The sequence below is a fragment of the Haemaphysalis longicornis genome, unplaced genomic scaffold (genome assembly GCF_048455015.1).
Source record: "Haemaphysalis longicornis isolate Haplotype H1 unplaced genomic scaffold, Haemaphysalis longicornis Haplotype H1 scaffold_10, whole genome shotgun sequence".
NCBI lineage: Eukaryota > Metazoa > Arthropoda > Arachnida > Ixodida > Ixodidae > Haemaphysalis > Haemaphysalis longicornis.
The window spans coordinates 103196691-103222579 of NW_027526204.1; the positions used below are offsets into that span (position 1 = coordinate 103196691).

Consider the following 25889-nt stretch of genomic DNA (forward strand, 5'->3'; position numbering starts at 1 on the left):
TGAAACGTACGCGCTCGGCGTGCAGCTTTGTAAACGCAAGCGGTTTCACATACGCACGCTATTTTGCTGCTAATATAGTTTTAGTACAGCGTTTGTGGCCTTTTCATACGCTAAACGCTAAATTTTTGCGCCCCGCTACGTGACACCGCGATGGGAGTTTTAGTAGAGCGTCTCATCAGTTTTGCGTAGCGACACACTAATGCATACGGCGCCATCTGTCAAATGTTTTCCGAAATGTCTCGCCGGCTGATCTGCTAGCGGAGTGCCGGAGTGTTTGGACATTTTACGACTATCCAAACAAGTGCAAACAAACGCTTTCCCGTCAGTGTTGAATGGAACACATGGGTGCAGCTTGTCAGAACACGGGTTCTCGCTGATCGAGTGCAGCGTTGGTTTGCTCTTCGCCTTCACGTTCATCGCCGCTGATAAAGCGATCCGATTTGGCGCGTTTTGTGCACGGGTTCTGTGTCGGTTGAAAATGTCTTTTTTCACATGCCGCCGGTAGTAGGATATACAACCACCGCAAAATAACACCCGGCACCAGCGGGGCCACATCTGAGACCGCGCTTTTTGGATAAACAGTGCGCGGTGCACCAAAGGGAACGAGCGCACGATTCTCCCCACGCGGCTGCGAGTTCGCCGCCGATACCAAGTGCAGCCCTGCAGCTACGTACACCGCGAAAGGGCAAGGCCAGGCCGCACACATGCGGCCAGGTCATTCGTTCGCTTTTCCAGCCTGTGTCCATGGTGTCTACAGAGATGAAAAAGCCGAAAGAGCTGGCCCGTAGCAGACGGCAGTCTGTGGGAGCGCAATAGCGGAAGTACGTCACCGCTGAGGAGCGGAGCATCATGGGAGGGGAGGCCAACAGCGAAGAAACAGTTGAAAGGAGGAGGAAATACGGCGCGACGATAATTCGCGGTTTTTGATTTACGATTTCTCAGCTAATACTCATCGCTTTAACAAAATTCTTGCAGGAGGAGATTGCTAATACATTGCTTTATTTGGTTACATGTACATCCATGCATCGGCGGAAGGCATTTCAGGACCCCTTTAAGACGAGGCCACTTCCTTACACACCTGAAAAAAATAAGAAATTCATTCAACTTACGTTCTGGTTTATACAACCAGTCCAAGATGGGCAGCACTCTGCATCTAATGCTAGTGCCCAGATAAAATCGTAAAGGGTAATCTGTTTCGGCGCATCCAGTATAACAAGTGCCTGAGGCGATTCAGGCCTAAGACTAAAGTTTAGGAATAGAAAGGCAGACAAGATTTGTTGGGTTGATGCATTTTGGAAGACCTGGACGTTCATTGGGGAGGGTGCCGTACCCTTCGCCATCCATGCATTTTAACCTGCCGCGGTGGCTCAGTGGTTATGGCGTTGTGCTGTTTAGCCCAAGGTTGTGGGTTTGATCCTGGCCACGGTGGTTGCTTCTCTGATGGCGGCAAAAAGCAAAAACGTCGGTGTGTCTAGATTTAGGCAGGCATTAAAGATCCCCAGATGGTCAAAACAAATCCGGAGCACCCCCACTGCGGCACGCCTCAGACATCAGGTGTAGCTTTGGCACTTTAAACCCCACAATCATTATCGCCATCCATATATTAAGTGCAGAGTACTTTAGGGGCTTGCTTTGTTGTTGTAGCTCGCTCGCTGGACCCCAGTACAGTCACACGGCATTCCGTCGTAGTGGCTGTCGGCGCAGCATAACCCAGAGGCTTCGAAAGCCAAGCAGTTTACATAAGCATTCGAAACTCGTGAAGCGCTGGCGCTTGTCATTTATCACCTCGTTGTTTAGTGCCAAGAAAACTCCAGGTACATTTGAGGCAAAATATACGTAACTAACCGGCAGCGCCCACGTTCATTTAGTTCGGAACGCTAGTTGGATTGGTTTTCTACGATAGTAAGCGAAAAAAAGTGACAGTGCAACACCGGCACGTGCGGGAGGAAAAGCAAGCACAAAGAGAACAGAACTTCCGCTGGCGCAGTTTCAGGCCAGAGGCGCGCGAGCACTGCGAAGGCGGGAAATTTGAATCGCATGGGGTGGTAGCAGTAAGCAGATAACACCGCTACAGCCCATTATGGCGAATCGCTGCTCTGCACTTCCGACAGCTTTTTCACATTGAGTGGAACGGCTTTAATTTTTTTTATTGTATCGAGTCTTTAGCACAGAATCAGCCCCTGGCTTAGTACACCTGGTGGGAAATTCAGCCACTACTGATGAACCCGTTTGCAGGATACCAGGCAAGCGGTAATAGTGTAGCGATAGCCAGTAATATGCTGGTAGGCGGTAAAGCTGGCTGTACGGTTGCAACAAATTAATAATAGTGATGGATATATGCATACAGGGATAGAAATTTCTGTAAGCAGGGTTGTGGAGGCATGCAGGCAAAGCAAAGCATGAAATTTGCCCCCCGCCATGTGCTCTTTCTCGCAGGTGCTCCGACTCTCGGCCAATCGGGCGGCACAGATGGCGCGGATAACGAAGGTCTTCGGATCGTGGGTGGCCTTCGTCGACCGAGTGGAGGAGCGACAGGCACTTTCGAAGGCCATTCGGTTGTGGGAGGGCTACATACAGGTGGCTTCGGGCACGTACAAATCCGACTCCAGCAAGCCTCTCCTGAGGGTCGAGAACTACGTCGACGCGGAGCCGCCACCCGTCGGCTTCGTCTACATTAGGGTAGGTGGGAAGAATGGTGGCGTGATACGAGCTCTTCAAATATACCCAGGGTTGTTCGATTTCGGGTTGTTTTATATTGTCTTTTAAAAATTGGGGGGTAAAAATTGGACGCTGTTTTTCAAACATAATCCGGGGTAGATCTGGTTTTATTGTAAAACCGTTTCGAAATTTGGGTGTTTTTGGGTTTAGTCTGCAGATGTACTAAGTAATACCCACAGTCTATTTTATAAGTACTGTATTTATTTGAATATAAGGCGAGGTTATTTTCCATAATTCGTAGTCTCAAAGTCATACCCCGCCTTATATTCGAAGCCTTATATTCTTATATTCGAATATATAAATATAAATCTATAAATATGTAATGGCAATTTTTTTCTTTCCAAACTACATCCTCGCCTGATAATTGAATAAATACGGTCGGTGTCACGACCTCCTTAACTCTAACGCATTAAAATTGGTGTTTGTTTCAATCTGGTGATTGGGGGTGACATCCATGTTTTCTAGCAAATACTGTCAGAAATTTGACGTTTGTTTGGAACTCGGTCAGTAAAGGTGACGGTAAGGAGCATGGATAACTTCTAAGAAGCTAAAAATTTTACTCGCAGAAAGCTGGACATCAATTTTTTACGCATCCTTGTTTACATACAATTTCACCTCTGTGGGCAACATGCCAGTCTCCATTCGAGACCTTGCCCGATCGCTGCACGTATCTGAGCCGGGAGCAAGTTCTCTCGACGTCACAGCTTCTATTAGCAGGGCACAACGGTGTCAGTGCAATATTCGCCAGCCTGGGGTAGCGAGCGGTAGAATAGAGTTCAAAAGCTGTGTTTGTAAGGCTTGCTTCCTGCACGTACCGTATTTTCATGTGTATAACCCGCACCAAAAAATGCTAAAGTTTTAGTGGCAAAATAGGGGTGCGGATAACACAGGGTTTTTCCTTTAGTGCAGCTTCACCACAACGTGCGTTGTGCCGTGAAGATGACCTTGTGTACAACAGTGAGAACTGCGGCTCAAGAGATAGCTCTAGCGAGAGCAGTGACACTGAGTGAATTGTGACTTTCGCCTTGCAGTCAGTGTATTCTATTTGCTAAATATACGCCTTTTCTGTCTACACAGTATGTGGTGTGTTGCTTGAGCAGTAGCTTTGGTGCAGCCTTTCCTGTATCAAATTTGCAAGCAACACGCGAGGATTTTTTTTTTTTTCTTTTCCGGCGGGCTGAAGGTGGGGGTGCAGATTATACGCGCGAAAATACGGTACTGGTTGAAAATGGCGGACCGTCAGCCCTAGATTGTGCCACTCGCAGGGTACGTTCGGGGAGCAATCAGGTTCAACCCGATTCTCCTAAAACATGTCCAGGGTGTTAAGTTTGGGTGAAATCGGGCTTTACCCGAAAACGAACAACCCAGCATGGCCTGAATTCTGAAACTCCAGTTCAGAATTCAGGCCATGCGAGCCCCCCCCCCCCCCCCCCCAAGAAGTAAACTTTGCTAAACATTTGCTTAGTAACACAACTTAATAAAATGAAACTTGTTTTTCGAATATGAAAACATTACAGTATTTTCGCGTTTTTTTTTAATAACTTGCGCAGCAGCCTCAAGCGCTCGAGTGCAACTTCAGCTTTCTGTCGACAGATGGCAGGCTAGTCAACTTGCCCCTGTTTTCCCCCAGTGCAGGGGGCCAATTTCAGGCCGGTTTTCGATACCTGGGGCCTACGGGAGGTTTCGTAACTGGTGTATATTTAGTAACTCTGACATAATACTGCATTGAAGCGCAGTTTTACGGGAACTAATTTTGGTGATTTTACATTTCTTAACAGTTTTTGGACTCCCCTGAACATAAGCCATTGTTTATTGTTGAGAGACTGTGGTCTCCAAATTAAACAAAATGGTATACAAGACTAATTCTATGCACTATTCTGATTTTTAATCTACAAGTGAAAGTCCATAATCCACTTGCGAAATATTTGTCCTATCTTGAATACTTTGTGAGGTGCCACATTACAGGCTGTTAGTGAGCTTTTTTTGTACGTTATTAAATGTATTTTTTAAATGTATTAATTAATGTATATTTATTAATGTATTTTATGTATTACAAGTATTTTTATTTTTTCACCGTGGGGCTAAGTGGTGCCCTCAGTTATATTGAGTTGTTTTGGTCAGACGTATCATTCCTGCTGCAATTAAAAGCATATCATTAGCCTGAACTGGTAAAGATCTTCCGTTTATTTGACCAAGTATTTGTACTGTATGACCTAAAATTTGATATGGTCATTGACAGACCTAAGTTACAGCTGTGATGTCGTCGCGCTCTTTGGTTATGAAACACGACAATGCTTAATGTAAGATGGTATGTAGTGTGTAAGTTATCGAAAAAATTGGCAGATTATGGGAACATAATCTGATAATTCAGCGTTTGCTGGCCTTTTAGCTTGTGTGTCCTTTGATGTTGCCATGAATTATCGCTGCAATTGTCACAAATTATCGTTATGATATTGAGTCAGTGCTGCAATAATTTTCGCTAAAAACTGTTTTGCTTTCGTAACAACAGTACAAGTATGCTTGTTGTGGAGCATCCTTTAAAGGAGTACTGACACCAAATTTTGACACCTAAAAAATGATATAATTGGCTTCAGTAGTTTGTACAGATGCCTCGCAGAAATTTTTGCAGCGATCCGAGGCCGGAATCACATCTAAAATCGATTTTGATTGTCCAAGCCGCGAGCTTTCACAAATCGGCAGCACTAGTGAAATCGCTTTCGGCGTGACGAAACATCGGCCTGTGTGTCTGGCCGGTTCAGGGTGACGTCATATAGTCGTTTTCGGAACCGGAAACGATATCCTGCGCTGCTGTTGTCGGTGGTATTCGTTTGGGCAGGAGACGTGGGCGTAGCTGTGTGAGCAATGCTTGTAAACTTTGCGCACACTGCGTGTTCGACGTCTTTGCTCTTCAGTTCATGGCCGGCGCATGGTGTTGCCTTGCACTGGTGCCGAAAACTGCACGGTGCCGGCACCGCGTCGACGCGGCGGTGCGCGTCGCCGAGCTCGCCTAAGTTGTGCTATGGCAAGCTCGCGGAATGCGAAGTACTGCTCGTGGAAGCCTCTCCAAGCAAATCGACGACGACGCCAAGATGCATTATTTTCCACGCGACGACATGCAGCGCTAAACGTGGACTGAGTTCGTGCGCGGCGGCGGCCGCAAGAACTGTCGCCCAAGCCAGCGGGCTCGGCGTTGCAAGGTTCAGCTTGGGTGTTGGGAACTTTAGGCTTAGTATCGTGGCGAATATTTGATCGCCGGTATCTGTACAGTTGCGAATGGCCATCCCTTACACAACTTTTCAATCCACTATCGCCCCCTTTTTCGCATATAGAGCTTTATTTTGGCTATAATTCCCGTTTCAGCGATCGGTGATCAAGACATCCGCCGTGGCCTGTTTTGATTCTAGCGCGCAGGTGGCGGCATCTTTCGGCCGCTTGCCGCACCGCGGTGCCAGCAGTGCTGGGTCAGAGCGCCGAACCTCCGCTGCCGGTCAGCGTAGGCTTACCATCGCGGCAAATATCTGAACGCCGCTTTTAAATTCAGCGCTGATAACAACCCTTAGCACAATTTTTCACCACACTAACATCTACTTTCTCGCAAGTGGGGCTTCTTTTTCGCGATCAGATTGATTATAAGAGTGGCAACAAGCTGTTGCTATCACGGTCTGCGCCGGTTCGAGCCGCAGTGATATTAAAAAAACGGACGACGGCGAAGACATCGCCGGCCTAATCGCCTGGCAGTGCTGCCACTCCTGCGCCAAATGCGCCAATTTGCGCCAAATGGGGTATCCTGCGCCATCCTGATAAAAAACCACGATTTTGCAAGCAAGTGCGCCAAAAGTGCGCCAAAATTTGTGTCGCGCCAATCGCGTGCAGCCTGTTACAAGCACTACTTCGCAGTTGTCTCTAGACATGTACTATAACTGAATCGGGTTGATAACTTGAACTCCCTCGCACCCGTAATCGTGTTTTCCGCGGTGAGTTTGGTTGGCGCTGTCACTGTACCACCGATACAGTGTTTTCGTCTAGCAAGTCATTTCAGCGCTGGTGTACCGCGGTTAAAAACATTCCTTCTTGTTGTAGTTTCCAATAATTCCTGCTATAAACAATAGGTAGTTTTAGGTGGCGTTTATTGCCGGCCCTCTCCGCTCCGAGAGCCAGCGGGAGCGCCGTTTCGCGGCATGCGTGACGCGGTCGGCTGCAAGCTCTCGCTTCGCTTGTTGGGCTCGCGGAGGGGACCGCCGCAAGTGAAGCGGACCGTGAAAAACAGCCAGTCTCTCTAAAGCACGAACCTCATGGAGCGTTTTCTGCTTGCGAAAACGCGCCGCGTAAGCACCCGCACTCTGCGCGTGGCGTGGCAACATGGCGGCGGCTTCGGCCGCGAAGTGGTGTGGGGAGCTCGAGCGACCACTTTTAAGTGTTTTAAGCGCTCTCTAAAACACCGCTCAAGGCGCGCACGAAGTTGCTTGTGTGGTAAAGGAGCTTATAGTGTGGGCGAAATCGGTACTATAAAACATCATCCGCGTCGCTAGTGAAAACGTCCATGCAATACCTGCCGGGGTGGTAAGCCTAAAAACCGCCGACGGAGCCAGCCGGCCGTGACCGGGCTGTCTCGAGCGCTTCAAAACCGCCGCCACGAGGCACGCGCCTCCCCATTGGCGCAAGTCGCCAGGCTCCTCCCACTGCCGCGCGCGACGCGCGTCATTTTCTGAGCGTGGTTGAAACTGCCGCGTGCGGGCGTGAAAAAATCGCACGCGCAACGCCGACGCGCACGAATCGCATGCAAAAGTGCTCCATGCGCATTTCTCGTGCACATTTCCAGCTAGCTTGGAAATGCGCACGGGGACTGATAGCAAGCGCCTGCATCTAATCAAATGAAAGTAAAACACGAGGGCTGGCCTCAACAATTAATGAAATAAAAAGAGGCGCGTTGTTTTTTTGCTAGGCAGGTTTGTCGAAGCATTTCAGTATTCATTATCGTGTTGCATGTTGTCTTTTATCCACACCAGAAAGGAACTAAATACCTTGCAAATTATGTTTTGTTGCATTTTTGCTATTGCGTGGATACTCGGGGATTTAATTGCATCAAACTTCTGGCGACTTCTAGCGACTGTTTCGAAATAAGTGGGAAAAAAAATCCCATTGCCCCAGGAATGACAGGTCGGGCTATAAAGAGCCAAATATGGCTACTTTTTCTTGTGATTGTAAACTTTTCTTTATTGGCTATTTCGCTATTCTTGGGCTATTGGGAGAGCTGACTGTGAAAGCTATTTTTAATGCATGTTCGAGCCTGCCAACTATGAAGCGTTTTCAGTGATTCCCTGAAAAAGACTTCCCCTAGCAGGAACAAGAAGACCATTATTCTTGAGCTGTGCCGTCCATTTGTGATCGCATGTGGGAAAAGCACCTTGAAGCGCATTCCATGACGACCTACACATCAATTACTGGATGATACTGGTCAATCTTTAGTGTTGAGAGATGCTTTGGACACATCTAGCAGTTGATGTTTAGTTGCTCCAAGGTGCTCCAAAACTGGCATTTAGGTGCTCCACATTGCTCCAAAATGAATAATTTGCTGATACAAAAATTGCTCCAAATCACCGTTCATCAGTGGCACCACTGGCCTGGCCAAATAAAGTTGTTCTGTCTGTCGGGTGGCAGCGACTCATCCGAGTCTGACGATTCAGGCATGTCGACTGTGCGGGCGAGTGCGGACCATGTGCAATCGTAGCAGACGATGCGGCGAACACACAGTGGAAAGAAAAACGTCCCTGACGTCACGGGTGAGACCGTGACGTAAGGCTGGCCCGCTTGCAGGCTGGCCTTCGAACGGCCATTTTCCCGCGCGGCGACCACATTTGAAATTGGTTGCAATAAACGTGCTATAATTAATTCTGTGTTGGCGGCTGACGGCTTTCGGTTCTATTTTCGTAATTACTGGGCCAATAGGTATTCTTTACAGCATAAAAACTGAAAGCGAGAAATTTCGTGTCAGTACTCCTTTAAAGGCACGCCTTGATGATGATATTGGTGCAGCCATCATCTTTCCTATACCAACCAGTGCTGTAAAATTGCGATGCAGTGGTGTGGCGTACCACGTCTCATAACTGTAAAAAGACTTATACCACTTAGACAAAAAGTCATGAAATATTTGTTCTCTGCACAGAAAATGCACTCGGTGGGGGGGGGGGATTTCAGGCTCATAAAACGCGTTGTTGACATAATGTTGTTTTCGGCAAGTATACTGGGGTTCCTATCAATTGAACAGATTGCTTTTATAAACCCGAACACAATTCGTAGGTTTCATGGGCCTGTAATGTATTGAATGGTCATTTCAAAAACAGATCACGGTTGATTACTTCAGTTTAATATTTATGAAAATCAACTGCGCCTGTCGAATACTTCATTACCATACATCAAATCAAGCTGTTACACAGTGTAACCACTTTTATTGACATTTATGATTAACTAGTTGTGCAGTTTGTGCAGCTGGGAAGGGCCTTCAGGTGACCAAGGAACGGAATTTATGTGTACTGGCCAGTGACACCTCAACGTTGAATAAAGGTCGCTGTGGCCAGGGTATCTAGCTGAAAAATCGCTTGTACCTCTCATGGTGGTTCAAGGTGGTCATGTTTTAAAAGACACCACATGCCTACTGTACCGTATTTTCGCACATATAACCTGCACCCCACTTTCAGCCCGCCGGAAAAGAAAAGAAAAAATCCTTGCGTATTGCTCGCACATTTTATACAGGAAAAACTGCACCAAAGCTACTGCTCAAGCAACACGTCACATACTATGTAGAAAGAAAAAGCGTATGGTTAGCAAGTAGCATACACTGGCTGCAAGGTGAAAGTCACAATTCACTAATAAAATTCAGTTGTTAGAGTGCACTCGCCCTTGTTTTTTCTTCCTTGTCCCTGTATGTTTTGTGCAATCGCTGCCTTGGAAGGGTTACTCAGTCTTACTGCCTAGGAGCTTCACGGCACGACTCGCCTTGCCGTGAATCTGCTCTAAAGGAAAAACCCCGCGCATTATCCGCACCCCTACTTTGCCACTGAAATTTTCGCATTTTGGGTGCGGGTTATACGCGCGAAAATACGGTATGCGGCCTCGTTGCAGCAGGTGTTTATTTAACCCTTGACGTGTGCATAGCACAGCACTAGCTACAATATGCAGCGATACGATATGTAATAGAGTGAGGCCTGCGCCCAACTGAGCCCATTTTTCTGCTGCCTGTGTGTGCTGGTATCTGCCGTGTTGGCGTAGTGGCTGAGACATTGTGCTGCTGACCCTGAGGGCATGAATTTGGTCCTGGCCGAGGTTTTCTGGTAGAGGTGAAAACTGAAAACGTTCGTGCAGCGAAATTTTGTTGCATATTGAAAATCCCCGGGGGTGTGGATAAATGCGCAGCCCTCCGTTACGGCGTGCCTCATTCCTCAGGCGTAGTTTCGGCGTGTTATGCCTCAAAATCAATCAATTGAGAGCAGACCATCTCTTCTTTTAATGAAGCATCACTTGTAACAAAGCCGTTTTCTTGTCCTGATGGCTTATTTATGACTAGGGTTTTTTTTCCTACCACAGAAAGTGACTGATGCTAAAGTGTAAGGTATAAAATGATAGAGGAAGGATAGGGCTTTCCAGCAGTTTTAATTTCAAGCAACTGATTTATTACAAATAGTATTATCAAAAAATTATCAAAACAAAAAATTAACAAAAAGAAAAAAAATGATGAAAAGATCAGTGCTACTTTGCACAGGGTACACACACAAAAAAATATACACTTTGAATACGAGGCCCTTATAGAATACCGTATTTACTTGCATAATGATCTCACTTGCGTAAAGATCGCACCCCTCCAGTATGTCGTCCAAGTTCCATTTTTTTATTTCCCGCGCAATGAACGCACCTCGAACTAGCCACAGCAATATGTCGTATGTGTGCAAAGTCTAGCTGATGATGGCCGTGCGTACCTCTGTTTCCTTCCCTTTCAAACAGGACACGGATACGCTGTTGCGGCAGTCTCGCCGATATTAGCGATATCGCCAAGCATGCGTTCAATATTGATGAGGAAGAAACTTTTACTAAACGAAGATAATATACCCGCAAGCCAAAAAAAAAACACTCTTATGTTCCAGAGTCGGCCGCTATATCTTTTTTGATGTCCCACACTGTAACAGTGGCAGCCACTTATGGTCTAACTGTTGTCACTTCACAGCAAAGCCGTACCGGCGCATTCGGTAATTCATGAAACCATGGCGTTTTGCGTCACTTTGCAAAGTGGCTGGCGGTGGTGGGCGGAATTTTTATTGTTTTTATTTATTATTTTATGTTCATGAAAACTATCTTTAAAATGTTTGCCCACAATTTGCTTGCATTTTCTGTGTTCAGAAATGTTTTGCGAAAAATTTACCTCGTGTAATGAACGCACCCCTAAATCTACATCAAATTTTTTTGAAAAAAAAAAGTGTGATCATTACGTGAGTAAAGATGGTAATACTGAAGGTATGAGCTCTGTAAGTACAGAAGTTATTTACACATATACAAAGATATAAGCACTAGTGCCTATCACGCCACCGTGCGAAGCACATTCTCAGCGCGGGGAAACAAAGGTTGGCTCCACTGCACAGCCTGCGCCAAGTGGTCCCACCCGAATTAAGTCGACACCCTGCAGATAAGAGCTGTGACCTTTAGAACAGGCCGGATATGTTTACATGAACGCACGGCAGCAACAGAACGATTTGAGGAGAAAGCGAAACTTGCTGGCGTATACCTGCTGACGTTCCGGGGCAGGTTGACGTATTTTCACCGTGCGTACCAAAGTCTGACAAATTGAAGTCATCTGATCACTGAACAGTGAAGTCATCAGAGTCGTTGGAATCCGTCAAAATTCGCTGTTTCTGTGGAGCATTGGCAAGCAGCATCAACGTTGCAACCGAAACCACGTGCTCCCAACTGCGAAGAAACTTTAAAAATTCCCCCCGCGGCGGAGAAAAGAAACTCGAAAGCGAAACCGATGAAATACTTCCTCTTTTACCCTTGAAGTGGTGTTAGCTGTCCAGAAGCGTTCAGAGGGCACCACAATTTGAATTTGTATTGATCAATAACACACTGTCAATGGGAATAGGTGTGGTCGCGGAAGTGTTAAATTTCTGTGTGATTGCAGGACTTTTTGCCGGGACCCGGCGTGGTGTTCCCCGATGACCCCAAGATGGGCTGCCAATGTGAAAACTGCTACCTGGACCGCAAAGGCTGCTGCCCGGCGTTCAACGACGTCCGCTTTGCGTACACCCCGAACGGTACCCTGAATGTGCCCTTTGGCAGCCCCATCTTTGAGTGCAACCGGCTCTGCAAGTGCTCCCAGGACTGCCCCAACCGCGTCGTGCAGAGGGGATGCAAGGTACTACGGAGTGGTCTGGAGGGGTTTTTGTCGTTGGGCATGAAGAATTTGTGTGTACGTGCATGCGCAGTACATAGATACCTTTGCCTACATGACCTATCGTTATCGCCGGTTATTGGCGAAGAGTTCTGTGACAGTAACTTCGATACATCATCATCATCAATACGGTGGTGGTTCGTAATGACCAGTCGTGGTCGTCGTAGGTCGGGGTTTGGTTTCATCATCATCGTCATCACCACCCACACAAGCTTATCTACGCCCACTGCAGGGCAAAGGCCTCTCCCATTAATCTCCAATTACCCCGGTCCTGTGCTAACTGCGACCAATTTATCCCCGCAAACTTCTTGATCTCATCTGCCCATCTGACTTTCTGCCACCCCCTGCAACGCTTGCCTTCTCTAGGGATCCACTCTGTTACCCTTAATGACTAACAGTTATCTTGCCTTCGCATTACATGCCCTGCCCACGCCCATTTCTTCTCAATTTCTACTAATATGTCCTGAACACGCATTTGTTCCCTGACCCACTCCGCTCTCTTCTTGTCCCTTAATGTTACACCTATCATTTTCCGCTCCATTGCGCTCTGAGGTTTAGAGGTAGGCAAATACTCTTCCGTGGTACTGCAAAAACAGGGTTGACGTGTGAAAGGCGCTTGCTGTGGTTACGCGTTTGTACATCTGCATTTATGGGAATCCACTACTCGTGTTGGCTGTCATTGCATCTTTTGCTCCTGCCTATCCAGCCAGAAGAGGAATTGACCCCCAACGTTCGTAAACTTCAAGCCATAGTACAGATGTGCAGGTTATGAGATTATTTTTCTTTTTGACCCATTCACTGTTGGCCGTTTCTGGCCGTGATGCACCCCGAGTGTTGGTTTGGTTTCCAGAATACGAGGAAAGGAGCGTAGTGGTTTATTTGACTATGATTCTGTCTGGAATGTAACGCTTTGAAAAAAAAGAGCGTGGGTGAGAAATTGCCTTTCTTCTAGATATTTTCAGTTTGCCATGCACGCTTCCGGGGCGATGACCCCGCCATTTCAACTTCAGAATCTGACGCTGAGGATCTTGCACCCCTTCCTTGGATGAGAAACTCTCACAATACGAATCTGAGCTCGGCTCATATTCAGATCGCAAGCGGAAGAACCATCGCTCCTGTCCGCAGTTGAAGGCCATACGTGGTCAGCCATCCGAAAGTAGCCGCGCGCGTGGAGGAAGCACTTTCAGCAGCCCGCACAACGCACAGAAATGACGCGTTGCGAAGTCATGGTGGAAGATGGAGATAAAAAGGGGATACAACATTGATACAACAACCTCGTTTGCTGCTGACAGCAACAAGTGAGGGCACGGCGGGCAAGTGAAAGCCGCGATTGAGTCATGTTTTGGTCTATTGTAGAGGCAACGGCGCGCTGGGCTAACCTGGTGCACCATAACGGACGTGGAACCAGAATTAAAAAAAAACAACCTAGAAGCCCGTTGCGGATGGCACAACAACCCTTACACCCGTAATCGCACGCGTGCCGCATGGTCACTCATCCTGACAGTACAGCGCGTGGAGCGACCATGCCCTCCAGCAACGAAGGGTGGGCGCGGTCGCTCCATACTCTCCAATGTACCATTGTATGAGAGCTTGTGAGTGAAGATGTGAGCGACTAGAAAGATTCGCCAGATGGTGCGAACAGTCGAGGTGCGCCAGCTTTGCTCTGCGGCGCGAATTTTTGAACGCACAATGGAGAATGTACCGGTATGCCAGTGACACTGCGGAAGGGAAATGCGAAAACCAGTATGTCAGTGACAGCGGAAGGAGTAATTAACTACGTTTTTGATAGCCTATGCTCCTGCCTTTAGGGAGCATGTTTATGGTGAGTAATGTACAAAGCCAGCCTACATGATACTTGAGGTGTAGCTGGTTGTGGTTAGTGCACTCCCTCTCATAAGTTCTCTCTCTGTTGTTGTCGTACCTTGTAGTACGACTCACTTGACCTCCAAGTGACGATGCATGAAGGAGACGATGCAAAAAAAAAAAAGTGAACACTCCTCCATGAAAAAAAAAAAGCCACGTATCTGCTCCTTTCATAGCAAATGTCGGTGAAAGACGATAGTCGACCGGCACCCCTGCCAAGTAGATGCCTCCCTTCTCTTTCCCGCTCACCTCTCATGCCGTTCCTCTCCCGTCTCGTTCCTCCCAAGATAACATGCTAAAGTCCTGCTCAAGTCAGTTTAAGTTTACTGCATTACAGCTCCAAGCCGGGTGCCTCGATGCCAGCGCTGCCGTACGGCAAAGACGCGCATGAATCGAGGCACCCTACTACAGCGTTTATAGAACCATGTTGCCTTACTGCACGAGCATTCCAAGCGGAACGTGGAACCTATCTAGTGGAACATTTCATAACTGTTGCCATCTCATTTCTCAAAAATTCTGCCAGAAGCTATAGTAGCGTGGGCAGCAGCAGGCGATGATTTTCTGCAGTTGAGGTAGTGTTTCATTTGATATCGCAAAAACTAAGCATCCATGAATTTTTAATAAAGGAACACTGCAAATATCACTTATGTATTGATTTGTATTGTATTTTTTGTATTGTATGTATTGATTTGCTGCCATAATGTCTTGTTCTTGTTTCACAATGTTGATAAGTATATGAACATTAAAACTGGACTTAGACGGGTAGATTTGGCTGCGAGTATATAAGACTATTGCGCAGCTTTCGTTTCACTTTGGCCGGGTGGCTGAATCAAGTCACGGACAGACAGACATACAGACCGATCGAAATTTCTGCATTCAAGTAGCACAAGAAAGACCAATGTCTTTAAAAAAACCATTTGTTGCCACCTTGGATTTCTGCCAGTTTATAATGTGACGATCTGCAGTCCATCTGATCTTTTTCCTGTATTTTTTTTTTCCTTCTTTATATGACAGATCCCCCTGACAATCTTCAGGACGACGAACGGGCGTGGCTGGGGGGTGCGTACAGAGCAGCGCATTAGCAAAGGGGCGTTTGTGATGGAGTACCTCGGTCAGGTGAGTTCTCACCACACACATAGTAGATAGGCTACAATAGGCCGCACCTACAATAGGCCGTAGCTAGTATAGGCCGCAGTTTTGCATATCGGCACTCTGTCTCACCAGGATACGAGTCTTAAAAGTTGCTGCTATCGTAAACTTTCTGCAGCTCAAGCTGTGTTATTTTATTCTTATTTCATTTTACTGTTTAAGTTTTTATCGTAAGTGCTTTTGGCGTTGCGAATTTACCACTTATGCAAAGGGGACTTATGCCCGCACTATATGGTAACTTTCGATTGACAGTTGGGCTCCCGCCCACAATTGCGCCCTATGTAATTACAATGAGGAACTCGATAGACAATTGGTCCAACACCCTTCGGAAAGCTTTTGAAACGGCTGTGTAGCACAGGCATTAGGGAAGCTGGTGAGGAAGAGTCACGAATCGGGCTAGTGAGGAATATGTTCATTAGTAAGCAACAAACTAAGGAAAGTGGGTTTGAAAGGTGTCACGGGATGAGTGCCAACTCTCAGCCAGCAGATTCAAAGGTGAAACATGCTCTGAATATAATGATGTAATGGTCGCACATTTTTTTTTGCAATACATAACTGTATTGTACAGAAAGTTTTTTGTTGCTGTTGTTGCTTGAATTGACATGGAAGATGGCAGAAACGTAGCTCATAGCTGTGATCATTGCATTACCTAACGTTCCGTCGTAGTCACTGTGGTACATGTTGGCTTTTTCTCTCATCAAACAAGCTCATTTCTTTTCTTAGTCTGTTTTTCATTGATTTGTTTCAGTTTGTATTTGGGCTTTGTCGGGGTCAAAACCCGTTCGGATGTGTCTGCAGTTGCATACCGATTTATACAATTGCATACATGTTTACTCCACCTTGGAGATTCCCCCTAAATCTGGCCTATTAACACCTGTCCATCACTTCGTGTTGTTGATCAATGCGCTCTCACGCTACAAACAGCTAGCCCCCAGGTTAGCTCCGTTGGTAGAGCAACTGCTCTGGTTAAGCGGTGGTCGCGGGTTTGAATCCTGGACCAGGACGAATTTTTCTTGAACTGCGAAGTTTCTGAGAAAGCTGCATAGCTTTCCTTTGTAGCCGTACAGCTACATTGAGGTGGATGCCAAACTTTCCTTCCCAACCCGCCACAGTGGCTCAGTGGCTAAGGTGTTGCGCTGCTGAGCACGAGGTCGCGGGTTCGATTCCCGGCCGCGCCGGCCGCTTTACTGATGCAGGCGAAAAGCAAAAACGCCCATGTGTGCGAGATTTCAGTGCATGTTAAAGATCCCTAGGTGGTCCACATTAATCCGTAGCCCTCTACTACGGCGCGCCTCATCGCCTGCGTTGCGTTGGCGCGTTAAACCCTACAATCAATCAAATTTTCCTCGCAGATTTATATACAGCAGTTCCGTTGAACGTTTCATTCGTGAATTGGCGCATTTCTTGTCGTCGTGATGCGTTGCACCGACGTTGAAAAGCTGCTTTTCCCTCTGCCTGTCGTCGGGGTCGGCTGACAGGTGATCACGGACGAGGAGGCGGAGAAGCGGGGCAAGCAGTACGACGCGCAGGGCATGACGTACCTGTTCGACCTCGACTACCACCTCACCGAGGAGTCCCTGGAGCAGAGCACCCTGTACACCGTCGACGCGGGCACCTTCGGCAACGTCGCCCACTTCGTCAACCACTCGGTGCGTAGTTGGGATGGAAGCCTTTGTAGCGGCCCTTTCGGTAGCACCTAAGGGTGGGCCAAGTTTTAAGCATGCAGGCGTAGTTGTGACTGCCTCATTGCGAGAAGCTCGGGATTTCGAAGCGGTTTTACGATGCGTCCCTCTGGTTCAAGAAAATTGAACAGCTGACAGTGACGGCATGACTGGGGGGCCAGCAGAGGCTGTGAAACAACTCCTGTTTCGGCAAGCCTTGCTATGGCAGTTGTTTCGTATAACTGCTCAGGACCTTTTTTTTTGTTGTTGTTGTTATTAAGTTCAGAGCATCAGCTCTAAGGTATGAAGTTGCTGTGTTAGTGACGTATGGCGCTTTGCAGAACCTCATTATAGATGGGTCCGTGGGTACATTCGTGCCTGCATATGATAGTGCATACCCATCGAGTTAGTGAGACTGATTGATTGGCCCAGCCTTGGTAAAACTGCCAATTAAATAGTGTCACCACCCAATCACAAACAGCGAGCATGTTCAAGCGATCAATTAGTTGACAGATAACCAAATAGCATTCACTCAATTGGTAGTTTCATCCAATAATCACTGAAGCTGAGGCTGAGATCACTTTTGTGTGGCTGTCTTTACGTCTTTTATTTCTCTTTTTTTTCCCTCTTGGGCAGAGTGGGTGTTGGCTTTGATGCTAAGCAATGCAGCGGGGGTCACCACCCGGGCGGTTCTGTTGCCCCCTTTGCAGTGTGAGCCCAACATGGCAGTGTGCATGATCTGGATCAACAACCTGGACGTGCGGATGCCCCGGCTGGCCTTCTTTGCCAACCGAGACATCTACATCCACGAGGAGCTCACCGTGGACTACAAGATGTCCACCTCCGGTCAGTGCCCCCCCTCTCTTCATGTCTGTGGTGCTTGAGCTGGAGAGATCTCAGTCAGGGAGTGGTCTGGATTAGCGTCACTAAATAAAGGCTTGTAGAGTATCGGCACTCTTTTCTCTCATTGTCATGTGCTGCCAGGGTGTTGATTGGTTGGTCGGCGCCACGTGATATTTATTTACATATGGGTGCAGCCATTTTGTTTCTGGGCGCCCCCCCTCTCTCTCTCTCTCTCTCTCTCTCTCTCTCTTCTCCTCTCCTCTCCTCTCCTCTCCTCTCCTCTCCTCTTCTTTTCTCTTCTCTTCTCTGCTGCGCGGACGCTAGAGCGGCCGGTCACACACTGCCCGTTGACGCTTCCGGGTGCACGAAGTGGCGGTACTCTTAAGCGTAGCTTATTTAGTGGCGCTAGTCTGAATTATCCGTGGCCATCCTTTGCTGTGTGCCTGATAGCCCAGGTGTGGCCTGGGCTCTTAAAACTTCAATTTGAGCTTTTGTAAAGTACTCTTGCTCTGTAAAGTGCCCTTATTACTTAATGAAGTTTTCTGTTAATTACCCTGTAAAGTGCCCTTATACCAGGAGATAACTTTTTGCCCTTTATATAAAAGGGGCCATGAATGGAAAATACAAGTTCACTGCCAGGAAATGACTGTGCAATTGTGGTGGGGTCTTTGATTCCGTTTGGTCGTGTAACTTGAATGCCAACGTGCAGCTAACGTACTGATAGCTGTGTTTTTAGTGTTGGGCCATATTGGGTCACTTCTGCCCACATCACGTCATCGCGGCACGAATTTCGAAAGTTCTTAAATATTTCTTGCGTTTTTCTTTAGTTAAAAGATTTTTTCACAGCTAGAATGTAGCTCAATGAGTTACCAGAGGCTAGTTCTTTCAAATTGAACAAAGTTGTATTTTATCTCCATGGCCCCTTAAGTAACAGCTTGCTTTGCAAAATGTAGTGGGCAAAGTACTCGTCACTGCGGTCGAAAATAGCAAAAGCTTGGTACTTTTAATCTGAAATGAGCAAGACTGTTCGTGGTATCTGGACTTGTTATTGTAAAATCTGAAAGTATTAAACCATTCGGCAGGAATAGTTGCGGCAGCTCAAGTGATCCATTAGTTTTAGATCGGCACAGTGTCAAATGGAAACCTTGTAATGGGATATGCGTTCCTGCCGAAAGCAAACATTTCTCCACATATTGCGTCTTCAGCTCGACAAGAATGCTAGCACATCGGTGACGGGTTGCAACAAAGTTAATTTGCACAGAGTGATTTCTGTCCACTTGTCAAAAAAAGCTGCACGTAGAAAAAAGTTGGAAAAAATAAAACGCGATTATTAAAGCCAGCCACAGCTTAATCGGCATTACAGAAGAAATCACCATGCAGTTAGAAGCACAGCCATTTAAAATAGCTGGCACAACAAGGTAGGCCGTTGTTAAATTGGTGAAGGTGTCCCCGTATCAAGGTCCATCGCCTCCATCATGTAGTGGTAGCGTGGTGAACGAGCGATGAGGAGAGCTGCCTCGGAGTTAAAGACAAAGAGCCGAGGGCAAAACTTAACTGCCTTGCTGCATGGCGAGAGATGAACATTGGCGATACAAGAACAGCACTCTTGCGGGCTTACAGCATGACTCAGGCAGAGTGTCACTCCTTATGGAAGCCTGAAGCGATCTCGCACTGAAAGGATGGAATTTATTCACAGAAGCATCAACGGCTCCACTGCCTTCCAGTGTTTTGCACAAGGCCCAAACAAAGTACAAACGCACAAGGACACCCTTCCCCAATCTCGTGATACCCGGCGCACGTTGACTTTGAGAGAAGGGGAAAGAAGGGTTCCCAGCAAGTGGGGTTTGTTCGCAGAGTGAAGCCTTAACACGATGCTGCTAGAACCAGTTCGTTCCTGATTTTGCAACTTCTGCGGGCGAGAATCCGCTTGGCAGACACGCTCTGGCTTGTCATAACTTGTTTGAGGAGGGCGGGCTCTGCCACAACACACAAATACATCACCGTGCACTGCACCGAACTTGTATCACGTGCGCACAGCGTAGCGGCGCGCTGAATCGTAACACCGCAAACTGGACAGACGGTGCAAGTCAGCAGCTCAGTCCTGTGGTAAGGCTGGCAGGTGGCACACATACCACCATTGGGTGGAACGCATTGTTATCACATCCCGATTCAGGTGTTTCAGCGTTATTTTTACTAACGGTGTTGGTATGGGTGGGCATACCTTCTGTCATGACCAAAAAAAAGAGGGGAATGGCACGCAGTGTAGTCTTGGTAAGTGCTAGATTTAAGAGTCCGTGCTAGGGGCATGGTCGCGCTTCCTGCGTTAGTATAGAATGGCATCGAACACCACTGCTCCTGCACTGCTCCTTAGTTGTCTATCCACTCCTCCCTGAAATGGCGTTTTCCGAGTTCATTATAGCGGTCTCCCACCCGCCAAGGTGGCTCAGTGTTTAAGGCGTTGTGCTGCTGAGCTCAAGGATGTAGGCTTGATCCTAGCCGCGGCAGCAGGTTTTCTGGTGGAGGCGAAAAGCGAAAGTTCCCGGGTGCTGGGATTTGAACGCACGTTAGATATCCACATGTGATCAAAATTAATGCGGAGTCCTCCACTTTGGCGCGCCTCACAGCGAAGTTGTAGCTTCGCTAAGCTGTGTTAAAGGGGACTCACCTGTCAACATTCCCGCGGGATTTACTTCATCACCCACGAGCTTAAGAACCATCGGGCACCAATACGAAAAGTTCACAAATACAGTAATTCCTCGTTATAACGAAGTCAGCGGGACGGCGAAAAATTTCGTTATAAGCGGTATTTCGATATAAGCGACCACCCGAGAAAAGCTAAAGTAGTCAAACTTTAATTGCGCCACAACTACGAGCAATCAAAACGCAATGTATTCAGTGAAGCAAAACTTTATTCGGGTGCAAAAAAGACAGCGAGCTTTGGCTGTTTCATGTTCTTAGAGGGCATGAGCAACCCCTTCTCCAATTTGATGAAGCAGGGACTGGTGTCCGAACGCTTCACGGACTGCAGAGCGAGTGAGGAGGAAAAGGCAGTGGCCACTTTAGGGGGGGGGTGCGGGCGTCACGGAACGCTACGCGAGTTTTCGCGCTGGAAAGCGTCGAAAATTCTGCGCCTCGAGTCCAAAGTTGTTTTTGTTGAGCTCAAAAAATGATTTAATGCTCATTGTGGGCACACAGCGCAATCATGAAAATTGACCGGTTTTGCACTGGGGGCATGATCGCTGGGTAATTTTTTTCCCCGAGGTGTGCAGCCGTGAAGTTTGCAAAACAAAAGTTTTTCGGCGCCTCGCTGTCAACGACACTGCTAATTCTACGCTTCAAGTATAAGTGTTTGTGCAGTGTCGCGTCCATGCCATTGACCAATTTCTAAGAACAAAATTTAGTCACCCAACTACGCATTTGGGCCGGTTTTCTGAAGTCGGATGGCGCGAATCGACCATGACCGGCTCGAGAACATCGCTGGGGAAACACCAGCCTATTAACACGCCATGTTGACCAGCTGACTCACTGCTGGGTCTTCACCGCTCGGCGATGCCTCCGCTCGCCACTTTGCTCTAAGCAGGTCCAGCTCTTCGTTCGCTTTGAGTAATGCGGCCTAAAATGCATGCGTTTGGGTTGGGACCAGAAAAAATTTCGAATAAAGCGATATTTTGGTTAAAGCGATTTCGTTGTAACGAGGGATTACTGTACACATAAATGCTCACAACGGCCTAGTTTCTTTTTTTTTTTTACAATTATGTTCCTTCTGAACTGAAATAAAGACAAAACTCTCGCTTGCTAGACAGCTAGCGCCATCTAGAGAGAGCTAGGTAAACGAAAATGTTTTTTTTTTTTTTTAATTTCAATAGGGAAGTGATTTCGAAAAGAAGCAAGCTAGGCCGTCAGGAACATTTCTATGGCTTTGTAAAACTTTTCATACTGGTACATGGTGCTTCTGAAGCGCGTGGGTCATGATTTCATGAGTCCCACAGGAGTATGATCAGGTTAGTTTAAACCCTACAATCTGATCTACAATGATCACCCGTACGTGACCTCAACTTCTTGCGCCATTGCCTCGTCGCAGCCTCCGAGACGCAGCCTCCCAAGAAGAGGCGCGTCGCCTGCCTGTGTGGCTCCCAAAACTGCCGGGGATTCCTGGATTGACGAGGGCGGTTGGCCACCCTAGGAACCCCAGAAGGAGAGAGGAGGGCGCCACTCGAGGAGGAGGAAAAAAAAAAGCGCCTCGGTGCCGTTCGCGGGACGGACGTTGTGCGTGATTCCCGCGGGAGCCGTTTACCCGGTGGCGAGTTCGCCCCGACCCATGCTCAAGCAACCGCAGGACGTTTGTGCGTGCGCACGCGTTCCAAACGCCGGACTTGCCACCGTTTTCGGTGCCGCTGTCAACGCCCACTGCCGCTGCGAAAGCCGCTGTCTTACATTTTCCTTTCAGGCGCGGTTTCGTCGGGGCACCGAAAGCACGCGATACACCACTCTCGTCTTGCGAAGGTTTGCCGAAAGTTTGCAGAGAATTTTTATCTGCAGGCTGCCATCATTGTGCAACATTCCGGACATTTTTTTTTTTTTTTCTTTCACTTTTCAAGATGGCCTGCTGCGTTGCGGTCTTCTTCTAACAAACTTTGAAAAAAAAAAAAAAAAGAATCAGAAACGTCTGCAGTGTTGTAACAGCGTACTATCCTCAATCAGAAAAACGAAAAAAAAAAGTTTAAAGATTGTAGCGTTCTAATTGAGTGAAATGTGCTAACCAAGTTTTTAAGCGTCTGTTGGCTGAGTGTTATGTCTGATCCATAGGTTTGAATCGTGTGGGTGAGTGTATTCTGATGAAAGGAGTACACGTGGTGAATTGCTTGGCAGAATAATGCGTTAATGCGCGATTCTAAAAGGTAGAAATCGCGCACGGAAAGAGGGGGTTGAGTGTCTGTTTAGCTGACAACTGTTATTCTGAAAATGCGCTCATCTCATTCCTTCAATATTGACGATTTTTCTAGCCATGTAGATGAGTTGCGCATTGACCACGGTCGAGTTAGAATTCTGCGATTTTTTTTTTTTTGAAAAACTTTTTGTGCAAACAATGCATGGAGGAGGTGGTTGCAATCGGTAGCAGCAGAAAGGAAGAGAAACAGATTCTGGTACTCCATGCCATCTCAGGAAGGCTAGTACAAATTAATGTGCACCACAGCATCAAAACGCCTTCACTCTGTTGAGCAAAAGTAAATCTTGTTTCACAGCCCTCGTCCTTGCCGCACCCTCTCCGAGGCCAATCCTGTGACAGCTGCGTTCCGTTTTCACAGTTCAGTCAGTTTGGCTTTTTTGTAATTTAGGCCCGTGATGACTACTATCAGTCAGCTTTGAGGTGCTTGGGTGACAAAAGGAATTTTGAGTCGTACAAAAAGCAACTACACAAGCTCTCGCACATTTACAGCAAATTCTTGGTGTAAACAGCGAGGTCTTTGTTGTAAATTCGCTCTCTTCTGTTTTTGTGACCGGGGCTTGTCCAAGAGTTGCTTGGCCCAGAAAGCTCGACGGGCGCCAGAAATGCAATTCGAATTTGGCTGGCTGATAGTTGCTTAGGTTTCCTATATTCTAAATTTTTTAAACGTTATTTTCAAGGGCACATTAGCGTGATCAAAGTGTACTTAGTCAAAACACTCTATTTTATTCCTGCCCAACATTTTGTGGGCGTCATCCCATCTTCACCTTTTTGCAAGCCAGCTGTTCAAGGGGAACATTTGCTTAACGGTAGCCAGAACACTTGAGCAAACTGGCTGGCGTCGAAACTTGTCACACGTTTTTAAAATTTCTCTCCTTCGAACCTAAACCTTTCATACTGCAACAGCACGAATGAAACATCTTGTAACTGCCGTGAAATGTTCATTTTATGCCCCTTTTACATGGAGGTTTGTCATACTTTGTGAGAACCTGATGCGCAGTTCTATTAGCATGGGTGGCTTGTTTCGCCAGCCAGTTGTAACTTCAAAGTTTGGGTGCATTCAGGTACACTTGAGTGAACGTCCTCTTTTTAGTGTGCGTTGACCCAGTGCGACACATACTGCCAGTAGGGATCGCGTCAAGTTTAGCTGCATTGTGTATAGTCACGCGTTAAGTTGTTGAAAAGAAAGGCTTAACGTTACGAGCCAGTCTGTACAATGTATCACTCCACTACGTTTTTAGGTCATTACGCAACAAAATTAACGAGAAGGAAAAAAAAAAAAGAGTACGGGCGTTCCAAGGTTCCGAGCTTGTCACGAGCCTACAGTTACTGCTTCGCGACGTAGCGGGGATGTCAAATTTTATGAGCATAGCAGGGAGGGCTGTACATAATTTTACATATCTTTTACTGTTCTTGTCCGCTGCTGTACTTGTAAGCTTGTTGTGGCATTCATGATTGTTAAGTGCGAGTCATTCAAACCCACGTACAGGTGAGAGGAAAACATGGTGGCGCGTGGCACGAGTTATGTCGTGAGGTGATTAACCACGATACAAGAAGACAAGGTGATGCGTTGTGTCATCAACATTTGGGCCTTTCGTTTCTTGCTCTCTTTTTTTTTTTTTTTTTTTTTTTGCATTGTTGAAGTTTAATCGTTCTCATTCGCCTTTTGGCGAAGTTTCTGTGGCGGTGAGATTTGCGGGCTTGACTGTGTTGAGAGCATTACTTTGCCTCCACAAGCAGGAATAAGTAAAAGGACATTGTTAAAGTTGCGTGTGAGATTTGAGTCGTTTCTTTTATATGTGTATGTGTGTTCTGTGACCATCATCACAAAAACTGCTCAGGCAATCATCTTGACAGATGCCCGCCCCGTATCTTTGCCATGTTTGCGATCTTTAGTGCTTTGTCATTTCCGACATAAATTTACAGACCAGTTATCATCTTTGTAGCGCTTGACGTATCTTAATGCAAGACATCAAACGAAAACTAGACATGTTAAAATTGGCATTCCTTTTTTTTTTTTTTTTTTTTTTTTTTTTTGCTACGCCGTTGTTTGAAAATGTAATGCGGAAATAAACCATGCAGAATTGAAAAGGGTTTTTTTTTATAGCTTTCCTAGGTTTAGGAAGTGTATTCAATTGGTTTCTTTGTTAATCTCAAAAAGGCTTAGTGAAATGCACTTTGCTATTATCCGCAAATGAGAGTCTGTAATCGGAACTTGTTGCTGTTCGTGGACCCTTGAAAGACTCCTTGTACTTTTTTTTTTTTTTTTGACTCTGCACTGCATTTTGTAGAATGGCTTTGTTGCAAAATGATAGAGAGTTTCTGCGTTGTTGCCGCTTGCTCTTCATAGTTGCAGTGTGACCAAAATAAATGTATTGACGTACCATACCTCAAAAGCTTTAAAGTAAGCCCTATTGTGTGCCTTGAAAGAAATAACAAGTGGTTTTCTTTAACGTTTCCATTTCTCCAGAAGAAACGTGCTGTGTTCGTTTGACCTGAATGTTCTCGTAAATTGAGTGCCTGAACACCTTCCATAATGAAGCGTGCTCGTGTCCTGTTGTTTCAATAAGCTCTTTGCGTGAGTGCTTGTATAGTTACTGCTTAGAACGTAATGAGTGGTTAAAATGTGTAACGAATGATATCCATGAAAACTGACTGTGGTGTGTCAGGGAAAGAGACTTAAACTGACTGCCTTGTTTGACACATTTCCTAGCATAAAAAAAAAGTGGTGTTGCTTCGAACCATACCCTGTGGTTTTATTTTCTGAATGCTCTGCGGCGGAATACGTTTGTTAAATGTTGCCTCGTTTCCAGGCACAAAAACTCGTTACATCATGTACCTCTCCTCTAGTTTTGAACAGGTAACCAAATTTTTACAAAATTTATCGTCGTCACTTTATTGTATTCTACATCTTGGCGACACACTTCAATGATATCGGCAAAGCTTCACGATTAGCTATGCTGTTAGGAGCGGGCCACGTGGCAGTGGCGCTAAGTGCAGACAGTTGCGACCATGCGTTCTGTCGATCACGTGACAATTGTGGTGATATTTGGATTGCAGTTTGCGGTGAAGCAATTCCTTACATGTGCGCTCTGTAAAATACCAGGAGCGAGTGAATGTGAACCCATCCACCTTTGTATAAATAGTATCGCATTTACTGATGGTGAAAGAAAAACAAAAAAAACAAACTCTCCTGTGTAAGCGTGTGGTCTGAATGCTTCGTTTCTGTTTTTCAAAGGTCACAGTTGACGTTTGATGGTTTATCTTGCTACGGCTG

At 46.6% G+C, this 25889-nt stretch overlaps 1 protein-coding gene across 1 annotated transcript in view; it reads left to right on the forward strand.

The window, feature by feature from the left end:
- Positions 1-24158, forward strand: part of LOC144158998 (histone-lysine N-methyltransferase SUV39H2-like) — a 37748-nt gene extending 13590 nt beyond the window's left edge. Inside the window, exons 6-11 of the mRNA XM_077690223.1 lie at positions 2437-2679; positions 11882-12115; positions 15029-15130; positions 16642-16812; positions 17535-17670; positions 21749-24158. Of these exons, the coding sequence (XP_077546349.1) occupies positions 2437-2679; positions 11882-12115; positions 15029-15130; positions 16642-16812; positions 17535-17670; positions 21749-21828 (966 nt within the window). The 3' untranslated portion in view covers positions 21829-24158. The remainder of the gene's footprint in view (positions 1-2436; positions 2680-11881; positions 12116-15028; positions 15131-16641; positions 16813-17534; positions 17671-21748) is intronic.
- Positions 24159-25889: the final 1731 nt, after the last annotated feature.